The 15,834-nt window shown below is 52.5% G+C and overlaps 2 protein-coding genes across 2 annotated transcripts; both read left to right on the forward strand.

The window, feature by feature from the left end:
- The first annotated feature begins 4,495 nt into the window (after positions 1-4,495).
- On the forward strand, positions 4,496-7,036 carry LOC122375327 (protein spinster homolog 1-like). Its single transcript, XM_043354642.1, has 4 exons — positions 4,496-5,218; positions 5,404-5,563; positions 5,885-6,154; positions 6,622-7,036. The coding sequence occupies exons 1-4, from the start codon at positions 4,944-4,946 to the stop codon at positions 6,916-6,918; spliced, it is 1,002 nt and encodes a 333-aa protein (XP_043210577.1). The 5' UTR covers positions 4,496-4,943; the 3' UTR covers positions 6,919-7,036.
- Positions 7,037-8,817: 1,781 nt separating this feature from the next.
- Positions 8,818-15,574, forward strand: LOC122375332 (eukaryotic translation initiation factor 3 subunit L-like; the record flags this gene model as incomplete). The annotated part of the gene is made up of 12 exons (XM_043354651.1): positions 8,818-9,022; positions 11,136-11,234; positions 11,663-11,757; positions 12,174-12,276; positions 12,515-12,641; positions 13,055-13,128; positions 13,426-13,575; positions 13,779-13,949; positions 14,123-14,293; positions 14,533-14,676; positions 15,082-15,213; positions 15,456-15,574. Coding segments are annotated over exons 2-12 (1,385 nt in total), but the record flags the coding sequence as incomplete, so codon positions are not given.
- Positions 15,575-15,834: the final 260 nt, after the last annotated feature.

Here is a 15,834-nt window from a genome sequence, read left to right on the forward strand (position 1 = left end):
GGCGAGCGGGAGGGCAGCCAGTTCCGCCTCTGTATTGGTGACCATTTGCTCCGCCCAGTTACTCGCGAGCGCGTACTACGGCACATAGTAAAGTGGGGAGGGGAGGGTTAGAGTGGCAGCCTGCGTAAAGGCTAGAACCGGTTTTTATCGTCTGGGCAGGCGACACGGCATGCGGTCAGGGGACGGGGAAAGGTCAGAGGTCACTCACAATACGCAGTACCGCGTCCCGTCCTCTCTGCGTGCTGACCAGCGCACGACCTCGGCCGTTGGCCAATCGGCATTGAACGGCCAAGGCCACCCGTAGCCAGCGGGCGGGGTGAGCCGGCAGCGTGCCGATCCATAGGTAGTCGTCCAAAATTTTAGCCGCTTACCATTGAGGCCGGGAGACGGCTGTAATGTTATTTCTTGGGAGCAGTTATGTCATTTAACCCGCGCCCCGTTAGGTTCTACCGAGCAACGCTGGGGGGGGGGCATTTTGTTTCCCCCCCCCCCTCCTATGATCTCGAGAACCACGCAACATAGCGACAAGCAGCAAATGGTGTTGGATAGTCCCAACGGGGGAATAACTTTTGACCCAATTTCATTGACCTTAGTCAAAGCGATGACGTCACAGGTTAGGTCAGATGTCGAATTTTCACCGTTTACAGGCATTTCAAGAAATATGTTGTAAAATCGAGTAAAATGCATGTCATTCATCGATGAGGAAATTCGAGGTCACCGATACCAGATCAGGTCACAGAGGTCAGGTCACTGCGGTCACAATATGAAAATGTTATGTGATGCATGTTTTCTGGTCCATTTTTCATGGCAAATGCGATTATGTGGGTCAGGTAACCTTTGGGACCAGTTTAGGTTATGTTCTGGTGAAGGTCAGGCCAAGGTCAGGTCAAATGCCTGTAAAAGTTCAAATGTTCAACTTTCAAATTTTAAAGTTGAAATTTTTGCATAATTGCATATTGCATATTTTGCATATTTTGCATATTTTGCATATTTTGCAATTTGCATATTTTGCATATTTTGCATATTGATGCGATGCAGCTGGCCACGGAGAGTCTAATGTTGGGCTTTGTTTTGCGCTACGTGGTCTAGAATTCCTAAAAATTGAGTTTGAAAGTTTGACGTTATCAATTTTGAAGATTTTTTTCGCTATAACTTGGCCAAAAAAGGAGGTATCGATCTACAATTTAGTATGCAGATAGAAGAGAGCAGAGACTATCACATATATTCCATTTTTTGAAATTCGATTTTTTTTTCTATTTTATAGAAAAAGTTTTATTTCTGAGGTAAAAAGCACAATATTTTGAAAATCCCAGATTGCAGTTTTGTATCGCCATTTTTTCTTTACATGACCAGATAAAGAAGTTAGAAATTGCTTGTTAACTGTAGCTTTTGTGAGCGTTTCAAGATTTCATGTTTCTGCTCATTTTTGCTCGAACATGGCCTCAGTTTGACATCAATAACTCATGACCTAAGGTAAGCTAAGACTTGAATTTTTTTGTGAAGGTGTCAAATTGATGCCCGGGAAGTACTGAAAGTTCGGCGGGGCTGTGCGCCGCTGTTTTCTTGTTATTCAGGAAAAACACAGGGGGCATATTGCCCCCCCCCCCCCCAACGGGCGAGGCTTAACCGTGACCTGCTGAGGCTGGAGTTCGTTCCACAACAAAGTTTTGTTTTCTGCTGCACTATATTTCCAAAACTTTGTCACAAAACTGACAAAGAAATACGTTGCATGAATGCAGTTAGTTTTTTTTTTAAAGGAAACTAGGCGTAAAAATTTAAGCCATATCACTGTAAGCTGATTTTTGTTTCGTTATTTCTAGAGCAAAATCGATGTGAGCCGCTAAAAAAGCAAAACATAACATTGTTTATAACGGAATATGCCATACTCGCACCGATATCGGCGTTTTCGCAGGCGCTAACGCTGATCCACCCCCGCCGGCGTTTTCGCTGGCGGGGGTGGATCAGACCCCACAGTTGATCGGCTTCTGCAATCAAACTAGAGCTTCTTGAAAAGAAGAAGCATGTTGCACGTGACGAGAGAAAGCCGATGATACCCAATTTTTAGGTCATAGATCATTCGTTGACCAGAGGTCATACGTTGACCTTCCAAGTCAGTTTAATGACGCAAAAGTCGGAAGGATCGAGACCTGCCTAGAAGTTTTTGTCGTGACCTTTTTATGGAGCTTTCAGTATAAGAGAGAGAGAGAGAGAGAGAGAGAGAGAGAGAGAGAGAGAGAGAGAGAGAGAGAGAGAGAGAGAGAGAGAGAGAGAGAGAGAGAGAGAGAGAGAGGGAGAGGGAGCTGGAGCGGGAGAGGGAGAGGGAGGGGGAGGAGAGGGGGAGAGGGAGGGAGAGAGAGGGGGAGAGGGGATAAATTAACCTTTTTAGAAAACGGTCGGTACAGATATTTAGCGACAAACACGGATTTGAAATGAACCTAATCCTTCTCACAGCTAGCCTGTTTAACGTGTTTCCATTTCAATCGCTAGTTACCTCGCCTTTAGGACACGTGACCGGAAACCGGTAGCTAAACTGCAGATATTCTAGAGGCACGGAAACCTTGAAGACCGGCTGTGCCGCAATGTCATTCCTAGTGGTTGTGAACCTGGCTAGATCGGGTCCTTGCGCTTCACAGATCTGCAAATTTGTAGTTAAGCAGCCCTGAAGGCACCGGCCAAGTTCCTCCCCTGGTCCCGGCCAAATAAGACACAAGGAACCAAACACCATTTCGCATGCTGGGACGTTTCTTATCACAAGTCTAGAAACGAACGGTTAGTGAGACCTGACACGCCGAATGCCCGTTCTGGCCTGTAATGGGCTCTAAAAACTAGTCACAGACCAAAGGTCATTTTGGTCAGGGTCATGAAATTTTCAGGGTAGGTGTAAACTTTCAAATTGCAGATGGTCTGAACTTATCCTGACTCCTGAGTCCTGACCGCATGGGTATTTATTTACTTATACTAAGAAAAATAACTTACGGCACCTCTTCGCTGCGATCCGCCACTTTTTACGCGAGTTATTCAGGAAAAACCAAGGAGAGGGGTTCATTTTAACACCCATGATAAGAAGTAGGGTTTAAATTTCATTAAAAGTAAACGGTAACATCGAAAAATAATATTTCCTGTATATTTCTCAAGTTAATATGTTTTTTTTTCGTAATGTTAATACCGAACTAAATAAATGCTTATTATAAAATGGTGGTAAATGCTTATTAGGTAAACAATATTGTAAGTTGACCATAGCAAGACGTTTCCATTTTATTTTATCCCGTTTGTTCTAGCCCCTCCCGCCTGCCCCCCCCCCCCCACGCACACACACCACCACCACCACTACCACCAAACCGGCTAAGTTGGCTGAGGCGAGGCTGGCGGAGGCAAGCGCCTCCCCTCCGTTCACGCCAAACAGCGCCTGGCTGTCGTGACCTCTGGCCTCACCGCCCGAAGGCTCGCCCGGTGTCCAAGGACGCCCTGCGCGAGCCGCAGTGATAGCCTCTGCCGAGTCCCGCCTCTATCCACCGTTCACCACGCGCTGGATTCATTCATGCCTCTGTGTTTCAGCGTCCTACCCGTTGGGTGGCACCACTGTAGTCATAGGCGACTGCAGGGAAGCCGCGGTCAGAATGCCCCAAACGGCGGATTTTGAGGTTTTGTTTGAATTTCTCCGAAACTAGCCGGCATACGATCAAACCTTTTTCCATGATCATGGTAGGGAGCCATACGAATAACTTGGTCACATCTTCAAGCCTACAAAGCTAAAGACGAAAAAGATATAGCCGGAAAGGCAAAACCTACCCTTAAAACCCGCGAGACCTGTACGTATGTACATGTTATGCAATCAGTCGCTGAAAGTTTCGAGGAGATCGTTCCATCGGTGTTGTAGCTATGACGAGCATTCTAACTTTCTGAGGTGAGGTCACTTGACGTGACCTGGTGACCTGACCTTGAGCGACCTGGGTCAGGCATTTTTACAAATGCGTGGAAAAAATGTTTATGCTTATTTTTATTGTAAAAAAAAACACCAACAGGCATTATGCTCAATAATAAGTCATGCAGTGAGTCATGCAGTTAAAAGGACAATAGTCTGGGTAGTGGGCAATGGGTATACACATCAATAAATAATGTAAACACTGAAAATGCATAAATAGGTGTGCCAAAAATGGTGGCGCCTTGCACCGCAGTATTTGAGATATCTGTGAAAAAAAAACACAGGAGGGGGGGGGGGGTCCACGGCCCGGCGCCGGTTAATTGGCTTAGAACCTCAAATATTTGTACGGTTATGGATTGGTTATAGTTAGGAAGCCAGCCACGTAGCCATCCTGTCGCAAGTCAGCATGCGTACGTGATATGCTGTTTTTAAATTTGGCGCAAAAAAATCTGTTTCAAACAGCTCGTCTGTTTTGATGATCGGTTTCGGCGGAGTATCCGGAGTCAATTTGTCCCCATAATTCACTTTTCACTTTTTTCTTACTGGCTGATGATGAATCAAAACATTTTTTTAGCTAATGAGCTAATGAGTAATCGTCATTCGCACACAAGCGTTACGCTTAATCTGAGTGCGCCAAGGATAAACGGATGAGCCGTGTCGACAAACCAGTCAACTGGTATGGTCACCTCCGGAGGAGCGCGCCCGCGGTGACCTGCTGTCCGATAGGACAGATACCGTCAGCTGACGGCCGTGATCTGCGCTGATAACGGTCAGCTGATGTCGACCGAGGGCCGTCAGTGTCCACTCCCGGCAGTGAAAAACAGCAGCGTATCTGTGGCGGCGAGATCGTGCGTTAGAAGTGGTCTCTGGTGGAACGGTCCCATGTGACGGCTGTTGCCGTCCGACGTCCTATAAACTCACATCGTGGGCGGACCAGCAACCCACTGATCTCCTGGTAAAGGTAGTCGACGTCTGGCACCGGGGAGGCTTTGTGACGTCACTTTACCGTCTGTGTGACGTCATGGTGACGTCAGAAGGTGGTTCGGAGGGAGCGCGCGCCCCTCGGAGGGGCGGCGGCCCGTGCGCGCTGCTGCGCCAGTCTCCGTATAGTCTGTACGTGCTTCTGCTGCTGATGGCCGCCTACCTGCTCAGCAAGATGGACCGCTACATGCTGGCCGTGGTGGCCCGCCCCTCCGCCCAGGAGATCCACTTCGGCGACCGGGGCTGTCTGCTCAACGTCTCGGCCGAGTCCTCTCTGACTGCCGCAGACTGCGCCAACGCAACCGACAGCCTCAGGTGGGGGGAGAGGGGGGGGGGGGGTACACACGACACAATGGGCTTAGCGCAGACGGGAGTGAGGGCAGGGCGGTGGCTACGAGTGCAGAGGGGGAGGGGTGATCTTACCGAGCCGTGCTTACATTCTAACGTCCGAACCATCCCCCCTGGCCCCCACTCCACCGAAACCCCTCGCCTGTCGGCAGCTGTGTGACCCTGGCTGACCGTGCCGGAGTGGCGGGCTGCAGCTGGGACTACACCGGCACGGGTCTGCAGTACGACCTGCTGGCCGGGCCCGTCTTCACGCTGGTCTTCACCGTGGCAGGTCTGCCGCTCGGCCTCGCCGCCGATCGCTGCAACAGAAAGGTGCACAGAATCAAATACAGCACTTACCGATGGCAGTGGTGTTTTATGTGTGCTATTTTCGGGTAAATATGATGAGCGATTTTTTCGTCGACAAAATGAAGACTGAGCGGGGATCGTTATTCAAAAATAAATATCTCTGCAACGATCGAAAAGAAATGTTGGAACAAAATCTGATTCGTTTCCATGTTGATCGCAAGTCAAAAAGCGAATTACCTAGTAAAAAGTGAAACATGAAAAAGCTCATCGCAATAGAGCTATTGAATCAAATCGTCTGCTGAAGCGCCCCGTCTCCCGAATTTTCCGATCTCCTCCGCCCGGCAGCTGCTGCTGTGCGCCTGTCTGCTGGTCTGGGCCGTCTGCGTGCTGCTGACCGGGCTGGCCCAGCGGTACTGGCAGCTGGCCGCGCTGAGGTTCGGAGTCGGGTTCGGCGAGGCCGGCTGCACGCCCCTGGCCACCTCGCTGCTGGCCGACTACTTCAGTCCCGAGCTGCGCGGCACAGCGCTCGGCGTCTACAACTGGGGCATCTACTTCGGGTACTCGCTGGCCTACGCAGTCGGCGACTTTATCACAGAGGCAGATATCATGGGAATGGTGAGGGGAAGAGAGAGAGAGAGAGAGGGAGAGAGAGAGACAGAGATAGATAGAGAGATAGATAGAGAGAGAGATAGAGAGAGAGAGAGAGAGAGAGAGAGAGAGAGAGACAGAGAGACAGAGAGAGAGAGAGAGAGAGAGAGAGAGAGAGAGAGAGAGATAGAGAGAGAGAGAGAGAGAGAGAGAGAGAAAGAGGGAGAGAGAGAGAGAGAGAGAGAAAGAGAGAGAGAGAGAGAGAGAGAGAGAGAGAGAGAGAGAGAGAGAGAGAGAGAGAGAGAGAGAGAGAGAGAGAGAGAGAGAGAGAGAGAGAGAGAGAGAGAGAGAGAGAGAGAGAGAGAGAGACAGAGAGAGAGAGAGAGAGAGAGAGAGAGAGAAAGCAACACATGTGTAACAACTAACAATCCACGTACCTAAGCGTAAGACCGTAAAATCTACCAACTAAATCACCTCGCCCTCGCGTCCCACAGGGCTGGCGGTGGGCGTACCTCGTGTCGGGCGCGCCGGGCGTGCTGCTGGCCCTGCTGATGCTGGCCACGCTCCGTGAGCGCCCCGCGCCGACCTGTCAGCGCCCCCGGCGGCGGACTCGGCTCGGCCGGCGGCGCACGCCGTGCCCCGCCTGCTCCGGCTGTTCGCCCGTCCCCCGCTGCTGCTGCTGGCGCTGGCCGGCTCCGTCCGTAACGCGGCCGTGTACGTCTGGTCGTACAGCGCCGAGACGTTCTTCGAGAGCCAGGGCCAGACGGCGGCCCAGGTGGGCGCCTACATGAGCTGGGTGCCGCTGGTCTCCGGGCCGCTGGGCCTGCTGCTCGGGGGGCTGGTCTCGGACGGCGCTGGCCGGCGGTTCGGCCCGGCCGGTCGGCTCGGCGCCGTGGCCGCCTCCCAGCTGCTGGCCGCTCCGTTCGTGGTCGGCGTGCTGCTGCTGAGGCCGCCCTGGGCCTATATCAGCATCATACCCAGCTATATAATCGGTGAGAGGGCCGCCTACTACAGCAGCATCAGAGAGGGGCTCTGGTTCCCGAACTCATCCGGTGTTTTAGGGCGAGCTGTGGTTCCCGATCTCGCTGTGTTTAGGTGAACTTATTTCCCGGTCTCGCTGTTATTCTCAGATGGACTCTGGTTCCCGATCTGTGCCGGTTTTCCAGGCGAGCTCCGGTTTCCGATCTGTGCCGGTTTTCCAGGCGAGCTCTGGTTCCCGATTTCGCTGGTGGTACTGGTGGAACTGACGCCGACTGAGCTGCGAAACGCCGCCGTCGCCTTCTACATCTTCGTCATTACCAACATCGGTGGCAACATGCAGCTGCTGCTGAAGCCCCTGATGGACGCCTTCCAGCGGACAGGCCGCTCCTACCTCCAGGCCTACAGGGGTCAGTGGGTGGGGGGGGGGGAGGGGGACTTTCAGTGAGCGGAATGGCAATAGACGTACCTACAAAGATGAGTCTGAATCGCGACTTGTATCCCTGGGGATGGTATTGATATTTGGGCGGCGGTTACCATGGCTTGTTTGTTGATATGACCAGGTCTCAGTCTACGTGCAAAAATGTAACAACGTCTTGGCACGTTTTGTATGCCTTACCCTTTTGCTTCTGCAATCTGCATTCAACGCACAATCCTGTTTGTCGCCATGCTTTCACCTACGTTTTTTGCGGTCTATTTTTGTTCCCACAGTCGACTGTTCCTTCTTTTCACAGATGCGTTATTTGTGCTGTTTCCGGGCCAGTACGTTCTGGCGGCCTGCCTGTATTTGGCTGCTCTCGTGGCTCTAAAAGCGGAAACACAGCGACATTTACAACAGAAAGACGCCAACGACCGGGCGAAAGATCTCAGCGGAGTCAGGAACTTGGCATATCAGGACGAGTGATTCCTCACCAGTTTTTGGGATTTTGTAAATAGTAGTTAAATACATTCATCTACTTTGTGATCGTAACAACTCTCTGACATCCAGGAGTTGGGGCGGGAGGCTGGGGCGTCCAACTCGGCCCTTGCCCTTCACCCCCCCCCCTCCCCCTGCAGTGAAAATGGAAGAAAAGATCGAGAGATAACAAATAAAAATCAGACAAAGCCTAAGTCAGATCAAGGTGTTTCCATTTTCCAGTTTCCATTTTACGGCGAGACTGAGGAACAAAGGAGGACTGCATGACCCCGCGGGGCTACTGCGCAGTTCAGCAGTCCGGAGCCGCCGCCAGTGTCACTGTCGGCCGGGCTGAGGCTGCCGTTCAGGAATGCTACATTCTCCCGACCCCCGGCCGGACATGTAAACACATCCTGTGGCAGCGCCGGCAGTGTGACCGCCGCCCGACGGAGCCCCTGCACCGTCCGAGGTCATAAGCGGGTGTTCCCCGAGTGCGTCCAAGCCGAGATAACAGCGGCCTGCATGGCGGCTCCCAGTTCCAGTTCCACCCAGTAGTGGAGTGTGGACCATAACAGAAAGGAAACGACAGAGTGCCGAACTGCCGACCAACGGTATAGGGCACGTACTCACCACAAACTGACATACTCTAACGACTCCCCTTTAATTGGGACAGAATCTCCCGTTTCACAACCAATATAACTATAAGGCCCTATTTGGGTTTGTGCCCGGCGGTGCAGCATACCTTCAGGCGTTTACCACTGGTGCCATCTAGTGACGGAATCATAAGGTGTTTGGCAGTCGTAAGGAAAATTGGTACTAGTTTTCTCTACTGACTGGCGATATGGTAGCTACATTTTTAGTCGAACGTGACGCACATTTGGAAGTTCGCGGCGCTTGTGACGCAATTACATCTTTACCGCGTGGCCGACGTGAAACAGGGGACTGCCGGGCACTTTATTTTGTCATATAAGTTCGATAAGTTCCAATAAGTAGAAGAGGAAAGCCAGGCTGCCTGAATCAAGGTATGTAACTTGTTTTGCGTGAATGAGACGAGGTTGATAAAAACTAGGCATTGTTAAGACAGCTGCAGATGAGTTTACAGCATTTCTGCCTAATCCAGTTGTATATAAGACATCTGGCAGTATTAAAATGCTGCTTTGTGACATCTACATCATGCAAAGTATATAAAAGTTATAGTTCAAAGTCTGTCGGAGTGCGCAGTTCTTCCAGGAGCTAGTCTTAATTAGAGTCACCAAAATCTTACTAACTGGCTCCAGAGTAGAGGTTAGCACTGCATGGCTCAAAGTCATGCCCTACACTCATTTTACCAACAATATTATGCTTGTTCACTTTTTCTAATCAAATTTTGTCATAGCTCAGGCCATACCCCTACTTTGGACAAATATTTAGAGAATATTTAGCCTTTTTATAGGCACCATGATTTAACCAAATGTTTAGATGAATATTGGACTCAGCAGCTAGACCCAGCTCAGTCAAGACAGAGCTCAATGCCTATTCCTTTCCTGGTGAAAGGCATCTGTAAAAGTCTTAACCTACCTCACCTGTCCCTTATTAAGCGAGTAGCGACCGGTGCCATCAGGTAGATCGCCTGCGGGAGCCCATACTTTGAACTTATTACGAAGATTGAGCGATTCGTTTAGGCCTGACCCAAGACAAGTTGCCCCAATCTCAGGCCAACTTTGCAAAACGTAGCCCGGAGACCCGACTGGAAAAAATGCACGCTTTCGTCGAGAACTCGAGCGTAGTTGGACGTTTGCGCCGAAAATTTTCGGCGTACTTCGGCGTAAATCGACGGCTTGCGCCGAAATTTTCGGCGTACTTCGGCGTAAATCGACGGCTTGCGCCGAAAATGTCGGCGCACTTCGGCGTAAATAAGCCTGCGCCGAAATTTCGCCTTGATCCAGTGCTTCCGGCCGTATTCGTATGCTCCCAGACTTCCAAACAAATAAAAAATCTCACCGTGACTGCGCGATGAGCTATATTCGTATAGGGCGGACGGTGGGACAACACAGAAGTTCAGGCTCTCAAATTGCATGACCCTCATTTATTTTATTATTTTTGGCCAATTACAACAGCCATACCTGGGACCATGTAAAGTTAACCCTCGCCGGACGCAACAGTTTTCTCTATCTCTCTATCGCAAACGGCTCCGGAGCAGTCGCGAAAAAAACCGTCAGGGGGGTGGCACCAACCCCCTCGGCCGGCGAGGGTTAAATGTCTTCGGGAGTTAAACATCTTAAATGTCACTTGTCTTGTCTCGTGTTCGTCTCAGGGTATTTAAGTCATGTTCAGTGAACCTGATTGTGACTCTCCCACGGCGGGAACAGTTCACCGATCGAGAGTGAGGTTATGGATTGTCGGATCCCCTAGTTCAGATAACGTATGCTATCGTGTGCGTATTGACCGTTGTGATTCCTGTATTTCCGGCGTGTGGTTTGTGAGCGGACGCCGGCAATCGGTCCCGCGTGGCCTGGTATCTGCCCGATCCCATCGGCCGTGCTTGCACCACGCCTGTTGAAGGCCCCGTCAGGCGTCAGTCACCGGCTGGGCACTACTGCTGATCAGAGCCGGGCAACAAAATAAAGGTTATGTTATGGAACATGCCAGTGAGTTTGTGAGTCAGGAGATTTTGTGAATTGTGATAGCGAACGCTGGTGCTCGGTCCCGCATGGCCTGCTGATGTCTATTGTCTGCCCGATCCCGTCGACCGTGCCAACAACCGTCTGTAGACAGTAGTCACTGGAAGACAGCCACACACACACGCCAGCCCCCCCCCCCCCCCTCGACGAAAAGTGCGTGGCTACAGCCTGCAGCCATCAGTAAGCCTTGAAAATTTTTGGCGCATGAAGCAAGGCTTGGTAAAATAATTTCGGCGCATAAACCCTTGCGCCGAAATTTCGGCGCATCACCTCCGCCGAGAACTTCAGCGTAGTGGAGGCATTTTTTCCAGTCGGGCCCGGAGAAGGACCGCTCCGGTTGTTTTTCAATAGAAAAACACAATTCTAACGAATAGTGTTTGTCTAATGAAACAACAACCTGCGGTTACTGACAAGACGCATCCACCCCTATGAGCCCCGCCTGCACTGACCGACCCCGGCTGACGGCTGCCCCCAGATGGACTACGGCTACGGGTACGGCTATGAGAGTCACACAGGCGACCCGCGGCTGGACATGGAGTACGAGCGGCAGTACGGACAGTACTCCCAGCACAGTGTGAGTGCCCGTCCCGCCGCCTGTCACTCAGGCCGTGGGCATGATTATATCACGAGGGATTGGTGATGGGCGATTTATTTGTGCTATCCTGAGATTTGCTGCTACCTGGTATCCTCTCAGAGAATATGTGTTCATGAGTTATTAATGATTTATCGACAAGATTTATGAATAAACAAAGATATTTTATGATACATACTACGTACCTATATGTGTGTAGAAGACATTATTTCTTTTTTTCCCACGTGAAATGATAATTTTGGCTCTAACCCGAGCCTACCTGTTGGCGGCTTTGACCTGATCCCACTGGTTCTTACCTGACCAAACCAGTTCTGACCCTACTACCCCAATAGTTCTGACCCAGCCCCGTCGGCTCTGACCTAACGCCACTGGTTCTGACCTGACCTGACCTGACCTGACCTGGGTGACAGATGGTGCCCGACCCGGTGCGGCGCTTTGTCATCCACCTGCGAAACATGATCCGCGACAAGAACGTCGGAGAGATCCAGCAGCTCTACGAGCACGAGTGAGTCCCGCCGGGCGGCGAGCCAGTCTGGGGCGCGATCTAATGAATGTCATGTTGGGATCAGGACTGTGAGTCCCGCCGGGCGGACGGGGAGCCAGTCGGGGGCTGACAATCTTAGAAATGTCATGTCTTGAGCAGGGCTTTCTTAGCACTGGCTGAAATAAAGGTACCTACTTGCAATGGTAAACAAATGTTAGTAATGTTTTCTAATTTCTTAAGTCGACTGAAAAAAAAAATTGTGGAAAAAACTTGGTTCAGTTGAATAGATACTGTGTACATTGTGCAGGACATTCCATTATTGAAGGCGAACTCCCCAGATGACCCACGACTTCTATCAAATCTGTCCGCCAGGTTTCCGCGGCTGACGCAGGAGTTTCCCAACTCTGACCCACGAGTTTATTAACTCTGTCCGCCAGGTTTCCGCGGCTGACGCAGGAGTTTTTCGAGAAGCAGCCATGGCCGGAGGCGGAGGAGATCCAGCCGTACGTCTCAGACGACGACGACGAGGCCGGATCCATGGTGAGGGAGAGAGGGAGTGTGTCAAATCTCGTGATTCTTTCGAGTCAGAGGGTACTATCGCGGAAAGGCTGGCCTGGGGAGAGCGCTTGAGATTACAATTACCTTCACCAGTCTCTGAGCCATTTCTGTCAGGTTTGCCAGTGGTTTTGTCAGCATGTCATTCACTGTTGGTGACTGATTGCTGAGACTCGCTCGCTGGCTGCTGTCTGTAGCTGACGGCGTGGCCTGTTCCCGGCAGATGTTTCTGATTTTGTACAAGGAGCTCTACTTCAGACATCTGTACGCGTTGTCGGCCTCCAACATCAAGCTGGAGAACCGGTTCCACTCGTTCTTCAACTACTGCAGTCTCTTCAACCTGATCCTGAGTGAGTTCCGGGCGGGCGAGAACGTCCTCCGGCGGCGGTGCGCTTATCCCGTGCGGCGGCCGCTTATACAGTTACCAGTTCGGTACTGGTATAACCTCAGCCATAGCACATCAACGGAACCGATTTACTAGCACTGCTCTCTATCTTGCTGATGGCAGTTCGCTCTTAGATTTGTTTGGTTTAAGGAATTCTCTTTAGCGTTTCCATGCTGCCTGTCAACGCACATGTCTCGTGTCGCCAGACACATGCGCCTCCCTCTCTCCCTCGCTCTCCCTTCCCCTCTCTCCATAACTCCACCTATCGCCTCCTTTACTCTACCCACACCCCGAGAGCTGCTCTGTCCCCCCCTCGGTGCGTATTTGTCCGAGTCCGTCCACACCACTGACCCCCCCCCCCCCCTCCTCCCACGGCAGTGTCGGAGACACCCATCAGTCTGGAGCTGCCCAATCAGTGGCTCTGGGACATCATCGACGAGTTCATTTACCAGGTAAGCACCCCCCCAGTTAAGGAATATACCTAGCAGGAACTCACCTCTTTAATAGACGAGTGTTTTAAATTGGCGGGCTTATTTACCAGGTTGTGCTCTGTGAGGTGACCCGTCGACCGTAGCTCCTTGATTGAGAGAGGGACGGGAGGTGAGGAATCCGAGGGACACGGGCTGCCCTGTCCGGACATAGTTTCAGGCGCCTCCCCCAGTTCAGTCCCTAACACCCCGGCGTTCCGCTGACTCTGACTGACTGACTCTGACTCGCTGCCGGACGTTTACCGCTCCGCTGTGCTACAGTTCCAGGCGTTCACCCAGTACCGCAACAAGCCGGACAAGTCGCCGTCCGACCTGGAGCAGCTGAAGGAGCACACGGTGTGGAACGTACTCGGAGTCCTGAACGTGCTGCACTCGCTGGTGGAGAAGAGCAACATCAACCAGCAGCTGGAGGTGAGAGTTCTGAACACTTCAACCAGCAATAATGGTGCCGAAAGCTTCCAACAGTAAAGGTCACCAAACTTACGGCACCAAAGGTGCTTCGTTAGGTACCTACGCTAAAACGAGCGAACGTCTAACATTTGAAATTTGAGCGTAAGACGTGCGCCAAATGTCTCACGCGACGCGCCCGTCTGACTTTTGGCGCCAACCGTCAGGTGTACACGAGTGGCGGGAACCCAGACTCTGCTGCGGGCGAGTTCGGCCGCCACCCGCTCTACAAGATGCTGGGCTACTTCAGCCTGATCGGCCTGCTGCGGCTGCACTCGCTGCTCGGCGACTACTACCAGGCCATCAAGGTGTTGGAGAACATCGAACTCAACAAAAAGGTGCGGACGGCCGCCGGCGGCATCAGGCGCGGGGAGACACTGGTCCTGACGGGAGGGAGAAGAGAGTAGATCGTTGGAAACAAACAGAGGAACGTTTGTTGCAATTGTGGCTGTCGACCAGTAACCTCAATCAGCTACCCTCAGTGGTCGGCCTGACGCCCCCGCGCCGGCAGGCGCTGTACTCGCGGGTGCCCGCCTGCCAGATCACCACCTACTACTACGTGGGCTTCGCCTACCTGATGATGCGCCGGTACGCGGACGCGATCCGCACCTTTTCCAACATCCTGCTGTACATCCAGCGGACCAAGCAGCAGCTGCAGGGCCGCGGCTACCAGTCGGAGCACGTGAGTCACCGCCGGCGCCACCTCCGCGCCGAGACAACTGTCCCCGCCGGTCGGCGCTACTTTAATGGCTGATGGTTTCTGCTCTCCAATTATCAAGTTTGCTGCCTTTGTCAACTTCCTACAGTTTCTCTTGATCATCACCATTACAGCTTGTCACGCACAATTCTGAGCCAAACTGCCAGTTATGCGATAACCAACAAGCGACAGCCCCCTCTGACCGTCCACGCGCCGCTCCACAGATGAGTAAACAGACGGACAAGATGTACACCTTGCTGGCCATGTGTTTGGTGCTGCACCCGCAGTCGATCGACGAGTCGGTGCAGTCGGTGCTCAGCGAAAAGTACCAGGAGCGCATGCTCAAGATGTCCCGCGGCGACCGCAAGGTGGTGTCCCGGAGGGGGGACGGGGAGGACGGGACGGAGGGGAGGGGAGGGCAGACAGGTGTAGGAAGGGGGGGGGGAACGGGGAGAACAGCGGGCGAGAGGAGGTGAAAGGCCGGGAACTAGATGAATTAAGCAGCTGGAGTTGAGCAGGGCAATGGGTGTTTTGTGAACAGTGACGGTAGTAGCCGCCTCGGTAATGCTCCCGGCTCCTAAAATGATCTTTTGTCCGGAGTGTTACGGATGTCCATGTGAACTAAGATGTGCATTTACTGCCTGTTCATCCTGGGACCCGACATATTTGTGTTCCGAGTTCTTCCCCCAATGATATTTCCATCTGCGCCGCGCCCGAGCCCGCGTCCGTCTGGCCTGTGCTGCCAGTTCACTCCGGCCATTTCTCTGTTTCAGGAGTTTGTGGACAGTTTTCGGCACGCGTCGCCCAAGTTCCTGTCACCGGTGCCCCCGGTTCAGGACGGACCGATCATGGGCGTCTCGCCGCTGGAGCCGCAGCGGCAGCAGCTCAACGTCTTCATGGACGAGGTGAGAGCAGGGGGAGAGAGGGAGGGAGAGAGAGAGAGAGGAGAGAGGAGAGAGAGAGAGGGGGGCAGCAGGTGTTGTTGGACGCCGTCTCACCCTCTGTTTGTGTTTGTGTTTGTAGGTGGATCAGCAGGTGTTTCTGGACGCCGTCTCACCCTCTGATTGTGTTTGTGTTTGTGTTTGTAGGTGGATCAGCAGGTGTTTGTGGACGCCGTCTCACCCTCTGTTTGTGTTTGTGTTTGTAGGTGGATCAGCAGGTGTTTCTGGACGCCGTCTCGCGCCACGGAGCGGTGCCCTCCGAGGATCAGCTGACCGGCCAGGACCCGCCCGTCTTCCTGGACGTCAGCATCCCCATCATGCGCAGGTCAGTCAGTGGCGGGCCACAGGTGAACGCCACAGGTCACAGGTCAGTGTCCGAGGGCACAGATCACAGACCGGTGGGACGTCTCCGGGTCACAGATCAACGTCAGGTCGCATGCCATGCCCTCCCTCCCCTGTCTGTGGCTGTGGCGGTCCGTTAGTTCTCTCTCTCTCTCTCTCTCTCTCCTCCTCTCTCTCGCTCTCTCTCCTCTCTCTCTCTCTCTCTCTCTCTCGCTCTCTCTCTCTCTCTCCTCTCTCTCTCTC

The sequence above is a fragment of the Amphibalanus amphitrite genome, unplaced genomic scaffold (assembly GCF_019059575.1).
Source record: "Amphibalanus amphitrite isolate SeventyFive unplaced genomic scaffold, NRLGWU_Aamphi_draft 001819F_arrow, whole genome shotgun sequence".
NCBI lineage: Eukaryota > Metazoa > Arthropoda > Thecostraca > Balanomorpha > Balanidae > Amphibalanus > Amphibalanus amphitrite.